General features: G+C 41.8%; 1 protein-coding gene across 1 annotated transcript in view; it reads right to left on the reverse strand.

Annotated features, from left to right (window-relative positions):
- The window catches only part of malrd1 (MAM and LDL receptor class A domain containing 1), a 56,173-nt gene that overhangs the window by 3,982 nt on the left and 32,002 nt on the right, over window positions 1–20,189 (reverse strand). The window contains exons 20-28 of the mRNA XM_041961836.1: window positions 19,705–19,862; window positions 12,431–12,611; window positions 9,212–9,340; window positions 8,922–9,083; window positions 5,783–5,940; window positions 4,728–4,929; window positions 3,829–4,107; window positions 2,703–2,828; window positions 1,610–1,676 (exon numbers count right to left, since the gene is read on the reverse strand). Coding sequence (XP_041817770.1) covers window positions 1,610–1,676; window positions 2,703–2,828; window positions 3,829–4,107; window positions 4,728–4,929; window positions 5,783–5,940; window positions 8,922–9,083; window positions 9,212–9,340; window positions 12,431–12,611; window positions 19,705–19,862 — 1,462 coding nt within the window. The remainder of the gene's footprint in view (window positions 1–1,609; window positions 1,677–2,702; window positions 2,829–3,828; window positions 4,108–4,727; window positions 4,930–5,782; window positions 5,941–8,921; window positions 9,084–9,211; window positions 9,341–12,430; window positions 12,612–19,704; window positions 19,863–20,189) is intronic.

Genomic DNA, 20,189 nt, shown 5'->3' on the forward strand with positions numbered 1-20,189 from the left:
GTCTTAAATGCTCCTTTTTCTGTGAGAGTTGAGGGGAGCGTGTCTGTGTCTGATTGACAGCAGCTTGCAGGCTGAGCTCCGGTACAGGCGGCGGGGCAACCAGAATCAGACGTTAGAGGTATTGAAGAGTAAGAACCAAACCAGCATCTAGATGGACCAATGTGACTTTTGCAGGTACATTTACATGTTGTTTAAAAGAGCCAAATGGTTTGTTACAGAGAACCATCTGGGAAGTCTTCCATGGAAACTGTTTGGAAAGGGGCAGAAGAAATACTTCCCAGCTGATTGGCTGACCCATCTGTCTATCACCATGTATGCTGACCTCTTGAGGAGCATTGTTGATTTTGAATGAACAGTCGCACTGTTGCCACATCAAAACCATGCCTGTAACTGCCAGTAGTTCCTCATAGGATGCTGACTCGTCCGAATGATTGTGCTTCAGCTACAAGTGCATAATCTGAATCCTGGTAAAATGGATTCACGTATCTCGTGATCTGGCGTGATCTTGTGTGATCTCACAAATCCAGTTGCCTCGCAAGGTGACAGCTGTGCAGCAAGTCAGCTATCTAGCTGATGTTAGCAGTGTACTTTTCCCCACACCTTAAGTTCAATAAGATGAGGTGGAAAGCTCATATGGGTTGCTGTTCAAAGTCTGTGGCACTGGCGTTGTGAAGCAGGCTGCTACCATATTAGCATAAAATTGATGTCACAGTTTTATGCAAATATGGTTCAATATGAAGCGATTTGATTGGCGATACGGAAGCTGTCTACACAGACAGAACTGATGGCCTTATGATGAATAAATGCCAAGATAGGAAGCAGATAAATATTGATAGATTATAAATATAGTCTTCAGTTATCAGTAGAATTGCTTTGACTCTGGACACATTGTGCTCTTAGTTATGTGACGTCAGTCAACAAGTGTCTTGCCTGCTGCACAATTCACATCCAGTCTGTGGAAAAAGCAACCTTTTGACTGAGGATGAGGAAATGTGAATCTCTCATTGAGGATTCACTGGAGCATAATGATGTTAGCAGAAGTCTCATTATTGCATTCTTACTTTTTATAATGAAATATCTCATTGCAGACATTCCAAGCCGCTGATGCAGACAACTAGATTCATGAGCTTCCTAAAAAAAATCTCCAACAGAGCCATCCCGGTGTGTCCGTCTGGAATGTGTTTTGCTTGTGCCAACACGACGGCCTCTCTGCGGGTTTATCTGACGCGTGAGGGTTTTTTTGTGGTCGGCCAACTAAGACCATTGGTAGCGGGGCCGTGTTTAAATATTGACCAGGAGAATCTGCGAGAGATTCCCAGGAAACACTGTGCTGGTGGATAAATGAAGGCAGAGCCCCCCTGGTTAAGCTGTCGTGGATAAGCAGATTCCCACGTGCTTCACGAAGCGTGTCTTTTCCAAGGAAAGAAACAAGGCTAATGGGATTTCCATGTTTCAAGTCTCACAAAGAGAGATAAAGGATGGTAGGGTGAGTGCAAAGAGCAGACATGATGCTTATCTTTGGTTTGTGCATGTTTATAAGTGTGGCAGAGTGTGTAGCCGTGTGCTTAGCAGCGTGTGTTTAGCGGTGTGAGGGTGAAGTTCAGCTTACATGCAGACTGGCCCGTGTCTCTCCACGAGGCATGAGCCACGATCCAGACAGTACAGCGGAGGACACTCTGCAAAATCACACAAAGGACACTGACCATCAGGGCTGAACATCTAAAAAAAATACAGAAAAAAACAAACCCTCCAAAGCTCTTCTTTCTCTCTCCTCCTGACAAGAAACAGACGCACACCGAAGCATGTTATTGCTCTGGCAACAGAACATGAAATCAGTGAATTATGTTGCTGGAGGAAACGGTGCACTGTTGAATGTCATCCATTAACCTCTGCAGAGAGCGCCTGCCACTTCAGTACCTCTTTTTTTTCCCCCATCCTGTACATCTGTAGACAAATATTCTCCTCTCCATAGGTTGTGTGAGGTTTTATCAGGGTTGCCTGTTAAATAATCATCATGTTTGAAATGCCATTATGAAACCGAGAAGTCCTGTTCAGCCTTGATAAAGTGACTGGCTTGGCAGTGCATGCAGGCTAAATGTGAGGTTTGGTCTTATTCCTGAATATGCAGGAAAGCAGAGGTTTTAATGGATTTTGGCAGCTCGCTGTAACCGCTGAGGTGTGCTTTGAAGACTAAACAGCCAGACTTGAAAATGTCCTGGGAGTCACTGCTAAAGCCGGAAATGAGCATGAATGAAGTTTGGCAACACTTGCGTCAAAACTGACTGGTGGCTCATGAGAGTATGATATATGTATATAAATAGCAAATTCTATGCATTTAAAAACTCTTGCTTTTTCAAAACAAACAGATGGAGGAAAGAGAGCTTGCCACCCAGCTTGAAGGCCTTTTGCACAGAGATGGAGAGCTATGTATAACATAATGTGACAATAACTGACATCAAAGCATTGAAAATAATAGAATCAATACATACAATCACTAATGAAAGTGGAAACTACCAAATCTATATGATCAAAAGTGAAAAGCTCTAATCGACATCAAGCTATGCTGAATGTGAGAATCAGTATTCCTCTAAAACCAGTGTGCTTCCTGTGACATGTCTGAGCTTCAAGGTCAGGGAATCAGAAAATGGACTATGGTTAATGGCGAAAAGCTTCAGATGAAAAGGTAAGTAAAAGCATGTTACCATGGCAGCCGGACTCATCGGAGTGAAAAGGCAGACAGTCAGCAGAGTGGTCACAGCGCTTCTGAAGAGGGATACACCCGGACGAACCTTCACACACCAGTTCTCCCAGCTCACACTGCATCAGAGCTGGCGGACAAAAAGGACAGGCAGAGACGGAGAAATTGCAGAAATATGAAAAGAGGTGAACATGGTGTTTGAGAGGTTTATTCACAGGTCACTATGAGCAAACGGCAAATGGGATATGAGAACTCAAGTTCTCATTGATGCAAGAGCTGGCACAATTTCCCAGTTCTTGCACCAATATTTAAATAGTTCAGAGCAGGAAAACTGGTTCCTACACGGAAAAATCTTTTTCTTTTGTTTTAGTTTATCAGATTTTTGTAGGAGAACATTTAAACAGTTTAACTCACAGTAGTCGCAGCTGTAAAAAGCTGGGCCTTAATTAAAGACGTAAATTCAGTGGCGGGGGGAGAGAATTAAAAAAAGGAGGACATGGACAAAACCTGATGATCAATTACAACAAAGCAGACCTTAAAAATAATAATACAACTAATAGTGCCACATGGTTCTATTCAAGAGTCAAATATATAATATAATAATATAATGCAAGGAAACAGACCAGTAATACAACTGGCTTAACGGTTTGGAAAACCATGTTAAAAAAAATATATTTTCTTCCTCATCTACAATAGCCACGTACATAGTTTTGGTTTTATTTGTCCAGGCTTTGTCTATAATATCATGGAAGTCTTCACCTCCATCATACTACACCTTATACTACCTTGGGTGTCTCCATACAGGGAAGTGTCCACACATTTGTCATCGCAAACATGACATGACATATGAATTAAGCTTGAAGGTATTGTCATGGCTACATAGCACTGCTATGAAAAAGCATGTTTTTTTTTTTTTATTTAAATCAACACTTAGTTTGCACCACCTGCATTCAAGTTACAAGTAGCTGACAAAGATCTTTGTAGCTTTTCTACACTGTTGATATATCTGCATGGATCATATTCTTGCAAGCAAACACCTGTAAAGTGTTTGTTCTTTACTCAGTGCTACATGAATATTGCTTTCAGTCAAAAATCCTACTTGACAAAGACACAAACACACACACACTTACGGCAGCTGTACTCATCCTCTCCATCAGGGCAGTCTGCAACGCCGTCACAGCGCAGTATGGAGGGGAGGCAGGTAGCATTCAAACACTGGTAATGTCCAACAGGACAGCTATCCTGAGGAGGAACAGTACCAGGTATGTAATCGGGACAAAACTCTTCGTCGGACCGGTCAGCACAATCCGGCTCTCCGTCACATCTCCAGCTCTCTGGGATACACTGAAAGGAGTGGGTGCACTGGAACTGGTCCCCAGCACAGGTTTGAGGCGGCGGAGTTACTGGTCCTGAGGTGACATATCACAGGGAAGATACATGCATGTAATTACACATGCATGCAGCGAGCATGCAACACCTTAAATCCACTTTTATCGATTTTAGCTCACACGCAGTCGGCATCCTTCAGTGAGAAATCTCAGTGGATTTTTTTAAGACACATGGTGAAAAAACATAGAGGCATGCAAAGGTCTGTCTGAGATCGATCACAAGGAGTGCTTCTTCAGGAAGTCAGCCGAAGAAGTGACTCAGGGGTGAAAGGAGAATGTCGGGCTGGGTGAGGAAACAATACAATATAAATGTAATTGCTTCCCCTACCCCATTGCCCTCTGTGCTGTCCCTCGGCGCTGACCCAGGGTCCACAATGAATTTATATGGACCTAAAGGGCAACAGGCCCCATTAACTCACTACACTCTCCCTGAGGGTCCACACAATTTAAATGGAAACGGAGCAGGGGAGCATGGATGTTGGTGGACAGAAAATGTGGAAAAAGAGGAAATGGGAGAAGGTGAAAATTGGAGGAAATAGCATGAAAAATGGGCAGCAGTGCTCAAAGGACAGGAAAGGAGGAAAACACAAGAAACCAAATGGAAAAGTTAAAAGAGACAGTAGACAAAACATTGGACTTACCTCCAACCATACACTCTGCGGTGTATGAGATGTCATCCAAGGCGATGTCTGTCCACATGTCTCCACCCACCTCTGCCTGGAAGCTCACTCTGAAAGGTGCCGGGTTGGACAGTATGACATTCGCGTATGTCCACTGGTTACCATGGTTTCCAGTGGCTGCCCACATCAGCAGACTGGTGCCACTGGGTCCAACAGTGTAGACCTGACGAGGTGCAAAGCAAACATGGAAATTTTAGGTAACATTAAATGACATTGAGATAGTCGATAAAATAAAAATAGATTTTCATGTGCAAGTGAACAAACCATTTGGCAAAACGAAAGACAACAAAACAAAAGTGCATAAAAAACAAAACCCAACAAAGATCTTTCTCCAGCCAACAGGGTGTAGGCTGAGGCTCATTATGCCTACATGTCCAATAACATTCAATGCAACAACAATATTCCAGCATCTAACGTCAGTCTGATCATACATTTATTGATTAAGTGAACAGTATTTAACAGAGTCTGATTGAAGAAATTAATCATTTTCAAAGTATTGTAATTTTCTTTAACAAGAGATTTATTAGTAGAAGACAGGTGCTATTTCAAATTGTAGCTCATTTGTAAACATTGATGTGTAGATGTATTTTTTCAGTGCACGTCACACACAATTAGTTTGCTTTCCTAACATTTGCTTATTGTTTGTCATCCTGAAATCAACCCAGCTAACAAAGACACCTAAAAAAGACATGAAAAGATGGATCTGACAATCAAGTTTGTGAGGTGACGTGCTTTGATGGATTATTTCCTGAGAGGGTGACTTTCATTTCTTCCTGTGGGTGTGTGGGTGATTGACAGTAAGCAGAGTGTAATGCAGTGAGAGGCTCAGTAAAACAGGAAATACATTTCTGACAAAACCAAATTAAGCCTTCAGGTTGACTCTGATGGATCATCTGAAAGCACATTCCAATAATAATTAAAAAGAAAAACATGTTTGGAAGGTAAGCACATGACACAAACTAACACAAAAAGACTAAGAAGAATTATTTATGGAGATGTGGCTCAGATTAAATTACCTTCAACGTTCCCATCCTGTCAGAGCCGTGCATGTAGAACCAGAAGCGCAGGTGACACACGCCAATACTGGCTGGGAATGTACTCCTGGTCGTCACCCTGGCAATGTCTCCCTCCCTCTGCGTGGCTGAGTGTATGTACAGGAAGTTCCCTCCACCACCTTTGGAAATACAGCACAGAACACATTTGTAGTACATTCATGTGAGGCATGGGTTATACTTCAGTGTGATAAATGACAAAACTTGTGCAGTGAAAGAATATCCACAGCTAAACCCTTCTCAACCATTCGATTTCAGCTTTATTGCAGACAAGGAATAATTTTCTTAACTAATATACACATGATATTTGGACAAAAGAAAGTTTTTTTGCTGTTGTGAAATGTTGTAGCCTGCAGCCTAAAGCTGCAGAGAGCTTCTTAAGCTTGGCTTGGTTCAAAGATGAGACAGCGTCTGTGTGAGGCCAGAACAAAGTGGGAGTTTTCCACATGAGGAAAAGAGGATTTAAGGCCATCACAATCCACAGCGTACAGCAAACCCTGCTCCCACTCGCATCGCTTCTCCTGACTCAAAAAACCAAAACAGAGTCTCTGCATTCAATCTGGATGAAGCCACCGTCTGCGTACACATGTGGCTCCATCATCCAGATGTTCACATCTAATAATGCAACTAGGTGATGTCACGTGGACCTCTTGTCCTTGTTCAGCACTCTTGCGTGTGTGTGGTACAGATGGCTTATTGATCTGCTCTGGAGTGAGGTCATAGGTTCATTCTATTTATCTATTCATCTCTCAGATCAATAAACTCAACTGACCAATCAGAAGTGGGTGTAAACTCACCAACAGCTAATAAAGGGAAGAATTAGAGCTACATGGTAGACTAGGACAGTTCACTGAGTGCGCTGTTAGCAATAAAAAAAAACACAGCTTTGTACTCAAGTGTATGGTTACCCTACAAAATCCATTTGATGACATGAGGACTCATGCACACCTTCCTCCAGGTGAACATCACCTCTACAACATCAGTGCAACCAGTGAAAACATGATACATGTCCCAGTACAATGTAGAATTGGCTGAAAATCTGACTCAAAAATAATGATCACCTTACAGGATCATGATCAGTATGTACGATGATATCTCAAAACAGGCTAACTCAGGCTGCAACTAGTGATTATTCACATAACTGATTGACCTGATGATTGTTTTGACAATACTCTGATGACTCGTTTAGTCCAAACAAAGTTAGAAAATAGTAAAAATGTGCATCACAGTCACAGCTTGGTCAAGAAGACAAACAAATCCTCAAACGCCAACTGACTAATTGATTAATCAGATAGTTGTTTTAGCTGTAACTTTAACTGCTGGTAATGGATTCAGGCTGCTCCTGGACTTGGCTTTGCATTTTTTTTTTTTTTTTACAATTGCTTCATTTTCTCTCTATGAAGTAAAGCAAACTTCACTCTGCCACAGTCTCCCCTCAAATGAACTTTAACGACACAAAACTGCAATTTCATTCTCATCATTTTGGTGCTGTTATTGTTTGTTTATCAAAGTCGTCCACTCCATACGAAGAGTCACTTTTTCAAGGGCAGGCAAAGAAAGCAGCATCAACAAAATGCTGGCAGCCAATGTGTAAAATAGTACAATACAGAATACAAATTACAGGCAAAGTCACATGGAAATGAGGGTTTGCACTGCCTTGTGTAGTGAGTGTAAGCGTAACCTCAGCACCAATGAGGTGATTCATGCTCCGGGATAAATTGCTCATTAATCGGTAGCAAAAATCATGTTTTGATAAAGCGGCATCGCTGTACGCAAGATAAACAACAAGTCCAATGCTGTTAAGCTTAGTTTGACTCAGGCTGACATTGATCAGGATGTATTATTAACCCTGCCTTCACATTCCTGTCGGAAGCTCCGGTTCTCCAGCTGTCAAGTTGTAATTACAAAGGCGTTGCACTGAGCTGACTGTAAAAAAAACGTGGAGGATGTCAGGAGGACGCAGGAGCTGTTTGTACATAATTTTGCAAAAGTTTTTTTTTTGACAGCATTATTAATCTTTTACTAAAAAAACAAGGCAGGAAGCAAACACATGCACTGAGTTTTGAGCACAAACAGAACCCTTAATGAAGTGTGTCAAAGGTTTGAAGAACTCGCTAACTTGTGTATCAGAATGATTTCTAAAGCTGTCTCTTGGAACTAAAACCTGAAGATATATTCATGTACGGTAGTTTATCTATCTGCAGTTAGAGAGACAGTAACAGAAGTCAGGAAAAGATCATCGTTAAATGTTGATAAATTAACATCTCAATGTCTTTTTTACCTTTTCAATATTTATAGATGACCTTTCCTCAAACTAAACCAAGTGCTGTGAGCACCTGAACACAATCTTAGTAATGTTAATCATGCGTTTGTTGCTCTGAATGGATAAAAATAAACTAAATACAATGTCAGTGAATGTTTTGCAGATACGTTCAGTATCAGATTTTGCCACTTGCCAGATACATTAAATAAATGCTGATAAAAAAACGAACAGGTGATATAATGTATCTCTCAACAAGCGTCTCCTGTTGTAAATTTGTGGTATATAAAAGTGTCCTCACATAGAAAACAACAGCATCAGTCGTCCCAGCAAATCGCAAAAACAACACATGTTAACATTTAAGTGACAAAGTCCTCGCTGACATATGACTCCGCTGGGCACAGAGGAGAATGTTGGCGGCGTTATTATAGAGCTGTAAAGTCTGCGTATGGAGGAGGTGGGGGTGAACGGACGGGTCAACAAAACGCGGGGCTTTTCCAGGGGAGACCGCAGTTTGTTTCCCATTTCCTACCAACAGTCAATATTGTTTCTCTTAACCATGACCGAGATGTTTCCCCTGACATTACCCAGTGTTGTTTGTGCCTAAACTTAACCGAACCGTAACCATGGTGGCATGAGATCATAGAACGCATTTATTTTTCAGCAGTGATTTGTTACAGCTTTGGGAGGCGCAGACAAATAATGTCGCCCTGCTGATAGTGGTGTCACATCAGAAAATGCTTATATAGTCGCTCTGGATGGGACGTTGTTTAATTTGGCGCACTTGTTGTATATAAATGTAATTTGTATAGAGATGGGGTTGGCAGCGGAGTGGGTACTGACCAGGACTGTGGTCAGTGTAAGGTCCAGCTCCTGGTGTCTCGCTGCAATGATCGATCCTCCAATCAAAGTCATCATCGGTGTCCTGAGAGAGCTGGCAGGTCTGCTCCCACTGGTTTTCATCCATGTTGAAACTACAGGCGCCTGGCAAGCCAATGATGTGGTCTGCAAGAGAGGGGGGGTGTGGTTGGAGGAGAGGAGTGAGGAGTCCGCGTTGAAAGTTGTTTTTCTGCTGCACAATAAGATGGATTCATTTTCAGTTCCAAAGAAAGTCATTTCTCGTTTCTACTCACCGCAGTCCATCTCATCTGATTCATCGGCGCAGTCGGCCTTGTTGTCGCACACCAGGTGGGACTCAATGCAGTGGCCACTGCGACACACAAAGTCTGTGACGGCAGGACAACTGACTGGTTCCACAGCATCTGAAACACACACAAGCACACAGAAAGATCAGAGGGAGAAACAATTATCAGACATCTTTTTTTAGGACTGACCCAGCAGACAGGAAACCATCTCCCCTTTTCCATTCAGACCCATCAAATCCAGCATCAAGGAAAAAGCTACGATGAACAACTGTGTCTTATTAAAACCCAGCCTTCCTGTTCTCTGCACCAAAGGACGCGAGCGGCGGAGAAGACAGTAAACAAAAGCAGACAAGGGCCTGTCAGGCGAGTGGAAGCCTCTTTCCTCCAGCTCTGCCTCGTTTGAGACGGAACAGGGAGGAAGGAAAAGAGATCAGGTGAGGCAGAGACAGCACATAAAACCGCGCTCTGCATGTGGGACGTGTGTGTGTTGTTAAACTTCAAAGTCAAGAGACATTAAACGTCTGAAATGAGCAAAGAGTTGAGCGTCATCTCAGGAGTTCAGCCGGGTTAATGCCATCATAGAACAAGCTGAAAATCAATTTTCTCTGGCGTTTAAAACTGAGGGAAGTTGTGCCCAAGTGTCATTTACTTTTGGACAGACAGCCAGTCCTCACATGGACGTTTTGATGTACGTCTGGCTTGCCTGTAGGTCAGTATTTATGTCTCTGTGTTCTCTAAATGTGTTTATGTTTATGTGTTGGAGAGGGAAAGGAAACATCCCACATGGTGTCCAGCTTTGTGCCAGGTCCTGTTTAATGTGGAACATCTGTCTCGGACATAAACATCAAACAGCGTCTGTCATAAACAGCCAGCGCACAGAAAATCAAACTCTCTCCCTCTAAGACACAGTAGTCTTTCTTTCTTTCTCTGTTCATATTCTGAGTGTGCCGGTGGCAGAATCAATTTCATATCCCAAACTATCAGTTAAAAAGATCATAATCATCAAAGATCATAATTTCACAGCATATTTATAACTTGCTTGTGAAGATTACTGGAAGTATATTTGATAAAGCCACAGAGGATAGCGAGAGAGAAGTTTAATGTAATTTATTCCAGAATTATTTTAAAATTCAGATTCATTTTCTAGGCCATGCTTACTGCTATGATTACTTTTTCAGGTGGTTCCCCTGAATAAGCAACAAGTAAGAAACCTTGAATTTGAAAGGATTAAATTAATCATTAATGTACATTTTTGTATTCACGAAGACAGAGTCAATTTACGAGTTCAGTAATCTGGAAAGACCAGTTTAAAGATCTGATGACTTTCAGAGAAAAGTGAACAGCTAGCTGACTAAATGAGTAAATGCTAATAATAATGAAATATTTCATTCAAACTATCAAAGTTTAGCCAAAAAGTTACTTTCGAATTAAAGAAGCAGGAAGTTAGATTTGTACAGCCGCTCTGCACAGAGTGGCCTTCATGTGCAGAAGTTTACTGAATACTGGAGACGCTGTGATTACTTTGCCAGGCGGTGAGATTTTGGCTCAAAAAAAAAAGAAAAAAAAAAAACCTCGAAACTTTCCACTCCAGTGCTCCATTCAGGAACAATTAACTTTCAAGACATTTCCCATCTTCTCTGCCCACCCCCTAACACCTCAAACATAGATGAAAGTGCTGCAAAGTACTTCAGTTACAAAGGTGAATGGCTGTTTATAAATCACATTATCACATTACATTAGCTGGAATGGTGGGATGTTGATCAGTTTCCATAATACCCCCTTAAAGGAATAGTCTGACCTTCTGTCAACACACGCTTATTTGCTTTTTTGCTGAGAGCTCCAGTACATGAGATCAATACAAGTCTAATATCTGTGCACTAAGTATAAAGCTACAGCCAGCAGGTCAGTTGGCTTAGCTTAGCATAAAGACTGCAACAGGAGGGAGCAGCTATATGAAATATATCATGTTAATTAGTGCACTTTACAGGTGCTGGTAGGTGGATTTCTGGTATTTCAGACAAAGCCACGCAACCTGGTTTCTCAGGCTAACTGCCTGTTGGTTCCAGCTGTAAACCTATTGATATGAAAGTGGTATGGATCCTCTCATCCAAATCTTGGTTTGAAGAGAGTTTAAAGTTGTTTACAATGAGTTTGCGAGAGTCCAGGAGTACGACTGAGATCAGGTAAGGGAGATTTGTAGCACGTTAGATGTTTTTTTAGTTTTTTTTAGGGTTTTTACTGCAGTTTCATTGGCATAAACAGCATCTGTCTAGGTTGGCAAATGTTCAACACAGTTTTATTTCACTTTATCTTTCTAGCTTGTTTTTTCTATTTTATTTTGGTTCAGTCTAAGCTGGGCTATATGCGGCCCATGAGACATATCATAAATACAAAAACACAACTCAGAAATTAAAAAAAACAATTTCTAAACAGCAAAAAAAATATATAAATAAATAATCAGTGACAGAGACAGAGACAGAGTTATGCAGGCCAGTTTTGTGGTGAGTGAGCTAATAGCTAAGAAGCTGAAAAGTGTCAGTTTGTCTCAAAGAATTCATGGAGATAAAGGGAAAACCTGTTGTGGAAGTGTTTGTGTGATCTGGCCGTCATGGTGGACATTACCAAGAACCTCTCAGAGCTGAACCTGGAGCTCCAGCAGCTTCTCAGCTCTCTGCTTTTAAGGCGGGAAATCATTTCAAGTGAAATTAAAGCTGTGGCAACTGGAAAGAGGAAACACTGAGCATTTTCCTATTCTGCAAGAACCAATTCATTTAGCAAATTTAATAATCGATCTCCAACATGAAATCACTGAGCTACAAAGCAATGACGAGCTCAAAGCTCAAGACAACATCCTCCCTCTGCTCGAGGTCTATAAACTGCATGTATGTCCCATTCTGAGGAGACATGCACTGAAGTTTGCATCTCTGTTTGGGACAACCTACAACTGTGAGCAGAACTGACTCTTGCAAATACTCTCTGAAGTAGCGTCATCATCACCACCATCTGACATCAGCCGCCTCGCCAAAGAGAAGCAGCTCCAGATTAGAGGTTACTGTGATCTACGAGCTCAATAATTTAGTATGGCCCCCGAAGGATGTTACAAAAATTGAAATGGCCCTTGATAGGAAAGAGGTTGGTCAGACCGCTGGTCTGACGCCACGACACTTAGACTGCTTACAAAATGTGTGTACTGTTCATATCACATACTTGGGGCGCAGTCTATGAACTCCAGGTCGTCCAGGGCAGCTCCTCCACCCACGTCCATCGAGCGAATCCCCTCAAATATCACCTCAAAGTTCCTCAGCTTTCTCAGGGGGATCTCTGCTCGGTTCCAGTTGTTCCCTTGATGCCCCGTTTTGTTCCACACCTCCCTCAAATCGTTCTCTGTCTGAGGAGTAGAGCAGCATCGACAAAAGACTATCATGTGGTGCCATTTCTGGTCACAACGTCAACTCTAATATCGTCACCAAGAGCCTCGAAGTGGATTCAAAGCTGCAGCAGTGATTATTGTCAGAAACATATACTTCAAATTTTGAGTATCATAGTCAGAGTCAAGAGTGAAGAGTGGAGGTAAAATGAGCTGAAATTAACTATTGGCCAGACTGCTGCTGCTGAGAAACAGTGAATACCATCTAAAGGGAGTCATTAAAGTTTCATTAGCGTAACATTGTAGTAATAAGTTCCCCTGCCTTGAGACCTGCTATTGAGAATTAAAGTGTGCTCTCCCTGAGTTATGGTAATGGCTTTCTCTCATGCCACATGTGGAACATATTAAAAGACAGACCGATGTGTATTCCTCGGTAAGTCCTCTTCGTTTTTTCCCATGGTACTAGGCAGACACTAAATCATGACTAATACAGCTTTGAACCAACAAATGTGACTTTCAAAGGGGTTTAGTAGATGTATGTGTTATGAGCCAGCATCCCACCGGCGGTTTTTAATGTCGTGTCAAGAGCATGAATGAGACATTTACGAAGTCATATCACATCATATTAAAGAGAAATGGTTTTCACTCAAGAACATGAGGATGTAGTGCAGAGTTGTTGGTGAGGCAGGAGAAATTGTTACTTGTAATGTCCTTTATTAAATTTCAACACTAGCACAGAGGTTATTTTTCTCAAGGAATGCTGAGTTTGAAAGATATAAAGGAAGGTTGATCTGTGTACGCACTGTGGCAATACTATCATCCTTGCTGCAAGATCGGCTACAGTCAACAGAAGTGAAGGAGTTCGATCTACAAAAGCATGAAGCAACACGTAAAACTAAACAAAAAACACATATTCTATATGTTCTGACTGTCAACGATACATGAACAGGCCAACACTAACAATGATTGATGCTCCGAACAGTTATTAACCAAAGCCTGATATGTTTCTCTGTGCCGTGTGTGTCCAAATTCTATTAAAAGACATTATGAGCCATGCTGTTGCGCTGGGTTTTGAGTTGAACCAACATGCAGGATCCTACAGCCGTAAATGCGCACTTTGGCATCAAATGTGTATTAATCCGCAGCCGAAATTAGTACCCAACAAGTGGACTAAGTTAATGTGGTCTGAGTAACGTTTGTTAAAAATTACAGCTGTTTTAAGAAACGATTGAACCTTTTTAACAAATTAAAGAGATTAAAACCCTGTAAAACGTATTTAAAAACAGAATACAAGTGCTCCCGTGCTCATGAAGTGATGTCTTTTATGCAATCAAGTGTTCACAAAGTGATGAACCTCACTCCAACCGACTGACCCTCTCCTGGATGCCCCTTTCACACCCAATCATGATACTATCACCTGTTACCAATCAACCTGTTTACCTGGAATGATCCAAACAGGTGTTTTTTTCCACAACGTCCCCAGTCTTTTGTTGCTCCTGACCCAACTTATTTGAAACATGTTGCTGGCATCAAATTCAGAATAAGCAGATATTTATGTTAGGTCTGGCATGCAGGTTTGGAGCACCACCCTAGTAAGCACGGTTGGAGAGGTCTCCACATCTTTAAAAGGACAAGTGTGGGTAATTAGTGCCTCTTTGTCTGAGGCCTGGCAGATGTGTGGTAGGATTGCCTTGTTTGTGCAGGTAAGGGAGATTCAAGATTGGTTGTATTGTTTTATTGGAAATCTAATTAGGCTTCTTGTTTATCTTGTTGTGGTGCAGCTGTGTCCTGATTGATCCAGACTGATGCAGCTCTGTAGCTCAGAGACATATCACTGCTAAAATATGATAATCTAACCCTTTAGCAAAGGTTTCAGCTTTCGCCTCTCGCCTGTTTCAGCCACAGTATAGAGCCAGCCTTCTTTACCTACTTCTTTACCTAGCCAGGGCCCCGTAATGAGCACGCTAACATAAACTTGTGTGGTAATGTAGGAGGATTATACCCTCCGAGGTATTTTTACCAGGTGGTTTAACTGATTTCTGCCAACTTTCCCTTATTGCAGGTTTAGTGCCAGACTGTTGTTTTGCCTGAACTGATTTATCAATGCTGTCTGGCCAGCACGTCTAACCACAGATTGTCTAAATTGTCCAAAGTTTCATATTGATTTGAAGCCTGACTGTCATGCTGCTAATACCTGGTTTTGTCTTTTTCGCGTAGGTAGTGGGAAGACCTGTGGGTAGGACTCGCGGTGTATATACGCCCCTCCTTGCATGCACTGTGGTAGGCCTGAAGGCTAGTGGTCACTTTAATCATCTTGTGGGTTTGCTTTTTCTTGCGGTGTAAGCTGCAGTGTTGCCACTGATCACCAAGTACACGGTGGTGTTTCTGTTGGGCTACCAGCATATACTGCGTTATATTTCATGGTGAAGTCAGTGTGTGCTCGAGCAGTTGAGCTGTTTTATCTATCTGTCCTCACTGAGAAATTAAAGGTTTTATCTTGATTTACGATCATTTCTACACTTTTATTTTTCCAGGTCCTCCACTGCAACAATCATCTCATTTTAATAAACACTGAGCTGTGAGCCAAACGTACGTCCTCTGGACTGTGACAACACCTAAGTAGTTGGCACCTTTTATGGACTGTAGGCTTATGCAGATGCATTGTATCTGCCTTGGACACTTACTGGGTTACAAAAAACAATGAAGCTGAGGTAAAACATAAATTGTCATTGTCTGTCTTCAATTTGGTATATGCCAAAAAGAATGAGCAAATTATCACATTCAGTTTTGTTTTACACAGAATCCCAATTTATTTGTAATCTGGGTTGTACATTAATGAACCATTTTTAATGTCTTCAGCAGCCTTGAGCTTGGGCTTGAGTCCCAAAAACAGGGTACAGAAGTCAGAAAGCATTAAGAGAATAAGGAGTTATTGGTTTTGTTCTTTTCATGGGATTAGATAAGACAATAAGAAAACTGTAGAATAATGCAGTCTTATCCCTGTGTGTACAGCCAAAGCAAGTCTGATGTGTCACATGTTTCCGTTAGCAACCTGACAGATTGGCCAATCGAGAGGAGACAGTATGGATTGAATGGCTTTTATTGCCACTTGCAGCTAAATTACACCCGTGTTGTGGAAACACACAAACTTTCGATCTTGTTTCTCTGTGAGCTGACTGGAGTGACTGTTAAAATCCACTTAAGCTCCAGGTCAATATGGAGACACACTGCCTAGTTAAACCACAAAGTGTTTAATAGAGAAAAGTATAGATTTAACTACCCATCCCCCTGCAGTTCATGAGTGTCATATTAAGACTGGCGTAACACAGTAATTCATAGTAGCTTCCTCGACCTCTGGTCTTTTTAAAGGTGACTGCGGGTCTATAACATCACGTCATTAATTCAGTTTTAGCAAAGTGGCACCGGCAGAATCAATCTCGGAAGTGTCAAACCTTTTTGGACATGGCAGGCGAACAGGTAAACAGTGCATTCTCACAATGTACAATATCTAAGTTTCTGTACTTGGAGTTAGAGGATGTGGCCAGAGGCTTGACGGCAGTAAAAGACCTGGTCTAATGTACTCAAAACCAGAGGACAAGCAATGTCACATTCTGCTCTGCAGTTTGAAAGCCTATTAAAATGCACCCTTGGGTGAGGCATGCACAGACTGTCTCCTCTGCTTTACGCCAGTGGAGCCAGGCTTGAAATAATCTTGTTACTGTGAGAATAGAGCATAGATTAATAGGCAGCGTTACAGCAGGACTTATCCAGATTTATGTCATGGAGTAAAGGCTCAATCTATAAAAGCAGCCTTAGAGCGACCAGTGAGCGCATGATACTGGCATATGTAGCTCACCCTTTATGTCTGGGTGGCATATCAGCCGAGACATTTAATCCATCAATTTGAAGGTTTTGCTTCCTGAGCTCGCAGTCAAGGTAATACAACCACAAATGTGAAGAGTAGATACACATTTGCATAATTTAATTTACATTAACCCCCGAGTGACAATCAAGACGCCAAGGAAGAAAGTTCTTATCACAATAAAATGTTTATTGTATTGAATATTTGAAATGCTCTATGTCTTAACCATATACTGAATGTTCCGCTAAACTGAAATCCAATTTGTATTCATGGATTTTTTCGTTTTACGAAACTGCTGGCAGCTGTTTCTCTGTCGACTCACCTTCAATTCAGAGTGCGACCACTTTTTTTCTTCTCAATCTCTGCTTGGTTAAGAATGTTGCAACACAGATGGGGTATAAGCATATTGTTTGTGTGACAGAGCCGCTCTACCACCATGCCTCAAATCAAGATCATGTTCACGTGTTTAGCTTTGTCGTGCTTCATTTTACTTGGGGAGAACATCCCTTCTTTGGTTGACTGGGCCACCATAATGGCAGGCCGCATTTTAGAGGTGGGTGGAATACCGGTATACTTCAATATAACGGTGACATCACATACTAATTCTTAGTCTCATGGGACAAACACTTAAGAATGAAATGTTCAGTATTTGATGTTGTGATGACCTTTGTGATGCTGGAAAAGAATCCTCCCGTCAAAAACACTATCCGTATTTCAGAGTTTGTGTTGATTTCCATACATATTTGTGATCCCCGCATGCAGTCTACTCCCAAAAACGCAGAGGCATATTTGCCGTTTCAAGCTTTCTGTTACATTTTAAGTAATCACCAGTTCCTGAAACCTCCATCTGCTCCTGGTGATAGTTTTAAAGTAAAACTGAAACAGCATGAAACAACAAATATATGAATGTCTTTCTTGGAGCAGCATTCTAACTATCAGGTGGAGCTCCCTGAGTCACATGAAGTGTTGTATCGTAGATGCATACATACATCAAAGGACAGATAATTACCAGACTGCAGAGCATGCATGCTGACATCCCATGGTCCTAGCCTACATGTCCAGTCCACTGCTGCTGAGGACAGTTATTAGTGTGATGAATAACGACTCTCAGGAGCAGTTCACAGGCCTGGTGATATAAATAGACAGGACTGTTGAGCCCTTTGTGGACTTCACACTTGCCAGGTAACTATAATCCCCTCCCTCCCACTCAGTGTATCTGGCCATTGAAGACTAGTGTCATTACCATAACTGCCTTTGTTCTTCAATCAACCTTTAAAGATGGCTCACACTGTGTTTACACTATGATGCTAGCAGAGTGTGAGAGTTTGTGTATCTGTAGTCATGTCTGTGTGTATGTGTATTCATGCTTGTATTTATGTCACTGCTTTGACTCAAGGCAACACTGAGGCTATAAAAATGCTGTAATGTAAGTTATGGCACAGAGCAGCATCTCTTTGTGTTCATGTCTTTGAATCTTCAAGGTCATGCATGCACTTTTTGTGTGTCACAGAGACGTGAGCGACACACACACTTGTGTCTACAAAGCTAAAATCACATACAATAACCTCTGACCTCATCACCCTCCGTGTTTCTAATTTTCATGTCTAGAGCTAGCCTCCTTTAAAAGGCCAAATTTTACATTTTTCCATCCATATGTGAACAAGAATGAAGTGATGTAAAATAGTCCACATGCATTCATCACCTACTGCCTCTCAGGGAGTCACATAATCAATCAAATAGCCAGTGAGCTTGATTGAGAAACTGGGCAAATACCATGATATGAATTTCTAAGAGTGGTGTTGTCCTCTTTCCGCCGGGCTTTAATGTACAATCAATAGCACAGTAGAGTGGCAGAGTGTTTCTATAATAGCTACATTCAGAACAGCATGAATAAATATAACATCTACATCGAAAGGTGCCCGACTGAGTATATGAGCAGTCTATGAGACACAGGATGGATGAACATTTAAAGGATAAGTCTGTTCAGGTTCCACAAAAAGACCAAAAACGTATCAGTATTTTTCCCAGTAGTTTCTGACCCAATGGTTCCAACTAAAGACATAAATCTTTAAAAATCAGTCACTGAGTATATACTTTTACTCAGGTTAAATTAATTTCTAATTCAGCTGAGACTGTATGTAGAGTGTTAATCAGACAGGAGTGAAAAGTGAATTAGTTTGTGAATTAGTTAGTAATATTGTGAGCCTCATTTCATAATCTCTATTGTTTTAATGTTTATATTTCCACTGTTGGTCCGTCACCTACCAGTAAGACCTGAAGACATATTGTAGTTTAAAGTCCTGATGGAGCTTTTGCCTCCAGAATAAGTCAGCTATTCTCTCATAAAAACAATCACATCATGAGCTCTGTTGCCTTTTGGCTGCTGCAACATAAGACAGCATCAGTGTCATTTTTGCAAGAGTAATGATATGTTAATTTTGTGAGACGTGACACAACGTCTGGCTGTTTGAGGAAAAAAACCCTAATAAAAATTTATATGATAGCTCGCTGACCTGTTTTGCAAAATGCAAAAAAAAACATTTTCTGCAGCGCTCACAAGGACGCGCTAACAATCGTGTACGTGCGGTGCATATGTGAGCATGTGAGAAAAATTTGCACACTCACACACCAAAGAATGAATCTCTGCATCTATGAATCTACCTTATGCACCTTGCCCTTGAGTCGTACCTGAAAAAGTTAAATGCAGTGGAGAGTATACAGACCACAGGATGGAGGCAGAGTAAATCACAGCAGAATTTCAATGGCAGAAAGCTGCAAGCAGAAATCTTAATCCTCGAAAGTCAACCATGCATACACAAACTAGATGGCTGAGTGCCTAACAAGCAAGAAGCCTTGAGTACTGGCAGGGCTGGTGTGGGCCCAGATGGCGGGGTGGGGTTGCTCTGGGCCGAGGGCAGACCATCACTCACCTCCACCCCCCACAGACGCACTGTATATCAGAAAAACTGGCAGAGAGTGACAGCCTCACCTCCCTTTTTACCAAATTACTGGGACCACTAGACCGCAGCACTAATATGATGCAATTACTGTCTACATTATCGTGATTTAATATAATCAGGCTTTATTTCTGATTCAGTGTGACCATGGTAACTGCACTTGATGGAAGCAGTGGGTCCAGAAGGCTCTTTTTCTAAACTTTTTTGGACTAGCATCAGTTAGATTCATCATTTCTTATCATGCTGTGCACAAGCAGAGTTAAGCCATATCTAAGTCAAAGCGCAGATGGTTTACCTTGATCAGCAGGCGGATTGTTCCCGTTGCCTTGTGGGAAATGAAGTACCAGAAGGAGAGCTTGCAGATGGCGCTCGACTCTTTCCAGACAGAGCTCCTAATACGAGCTTTATCACCTTTGAGTCCCACTGGTGTCGCTTCCAGATAGACAAAATGACCTAAAGAGAGAAGACAGAAGAGAAGTGATGGAGGAGGAGGGCGGTGACAGGGGAGACGAGGCAAAGAGGAAATATCTCTGCTCGGGCAGCTGTTACAGTCAGTGACAAATTGCAGCAAGGTCACTAACAGAGTGGTCGGGGAGTGAGGGCTAGGGGGTCACAGAGTAATCTTTGACACATCTCCTAATATCTCACTGCCTGCTGACACTCAGGGACCACTCAGTTCCTCAGTCGAGCCAAGCTCATAAAAAAAAACAAAACAGGGAAGATGGCTGAATACAAAACCAAAGGGAGAGCACCTGTGCTGTCATGCTTTCCTTACTGCAA

Source organism: Chelmon rostratus, chromosome 20 (assembly GCF_017976325.1).
Source record: "Chelmon rostratus isolate fCheRos1 chromosome 20, fCheRos1.pri, whole genome shotgun sequence".
NCBI classification, from domain to species: Eukaryota; Metazoa; Chordata; class Actinopteri; order Chaetodontiformes; family Chaetodontidae; genus Chelmon; species Chelmon rostratus.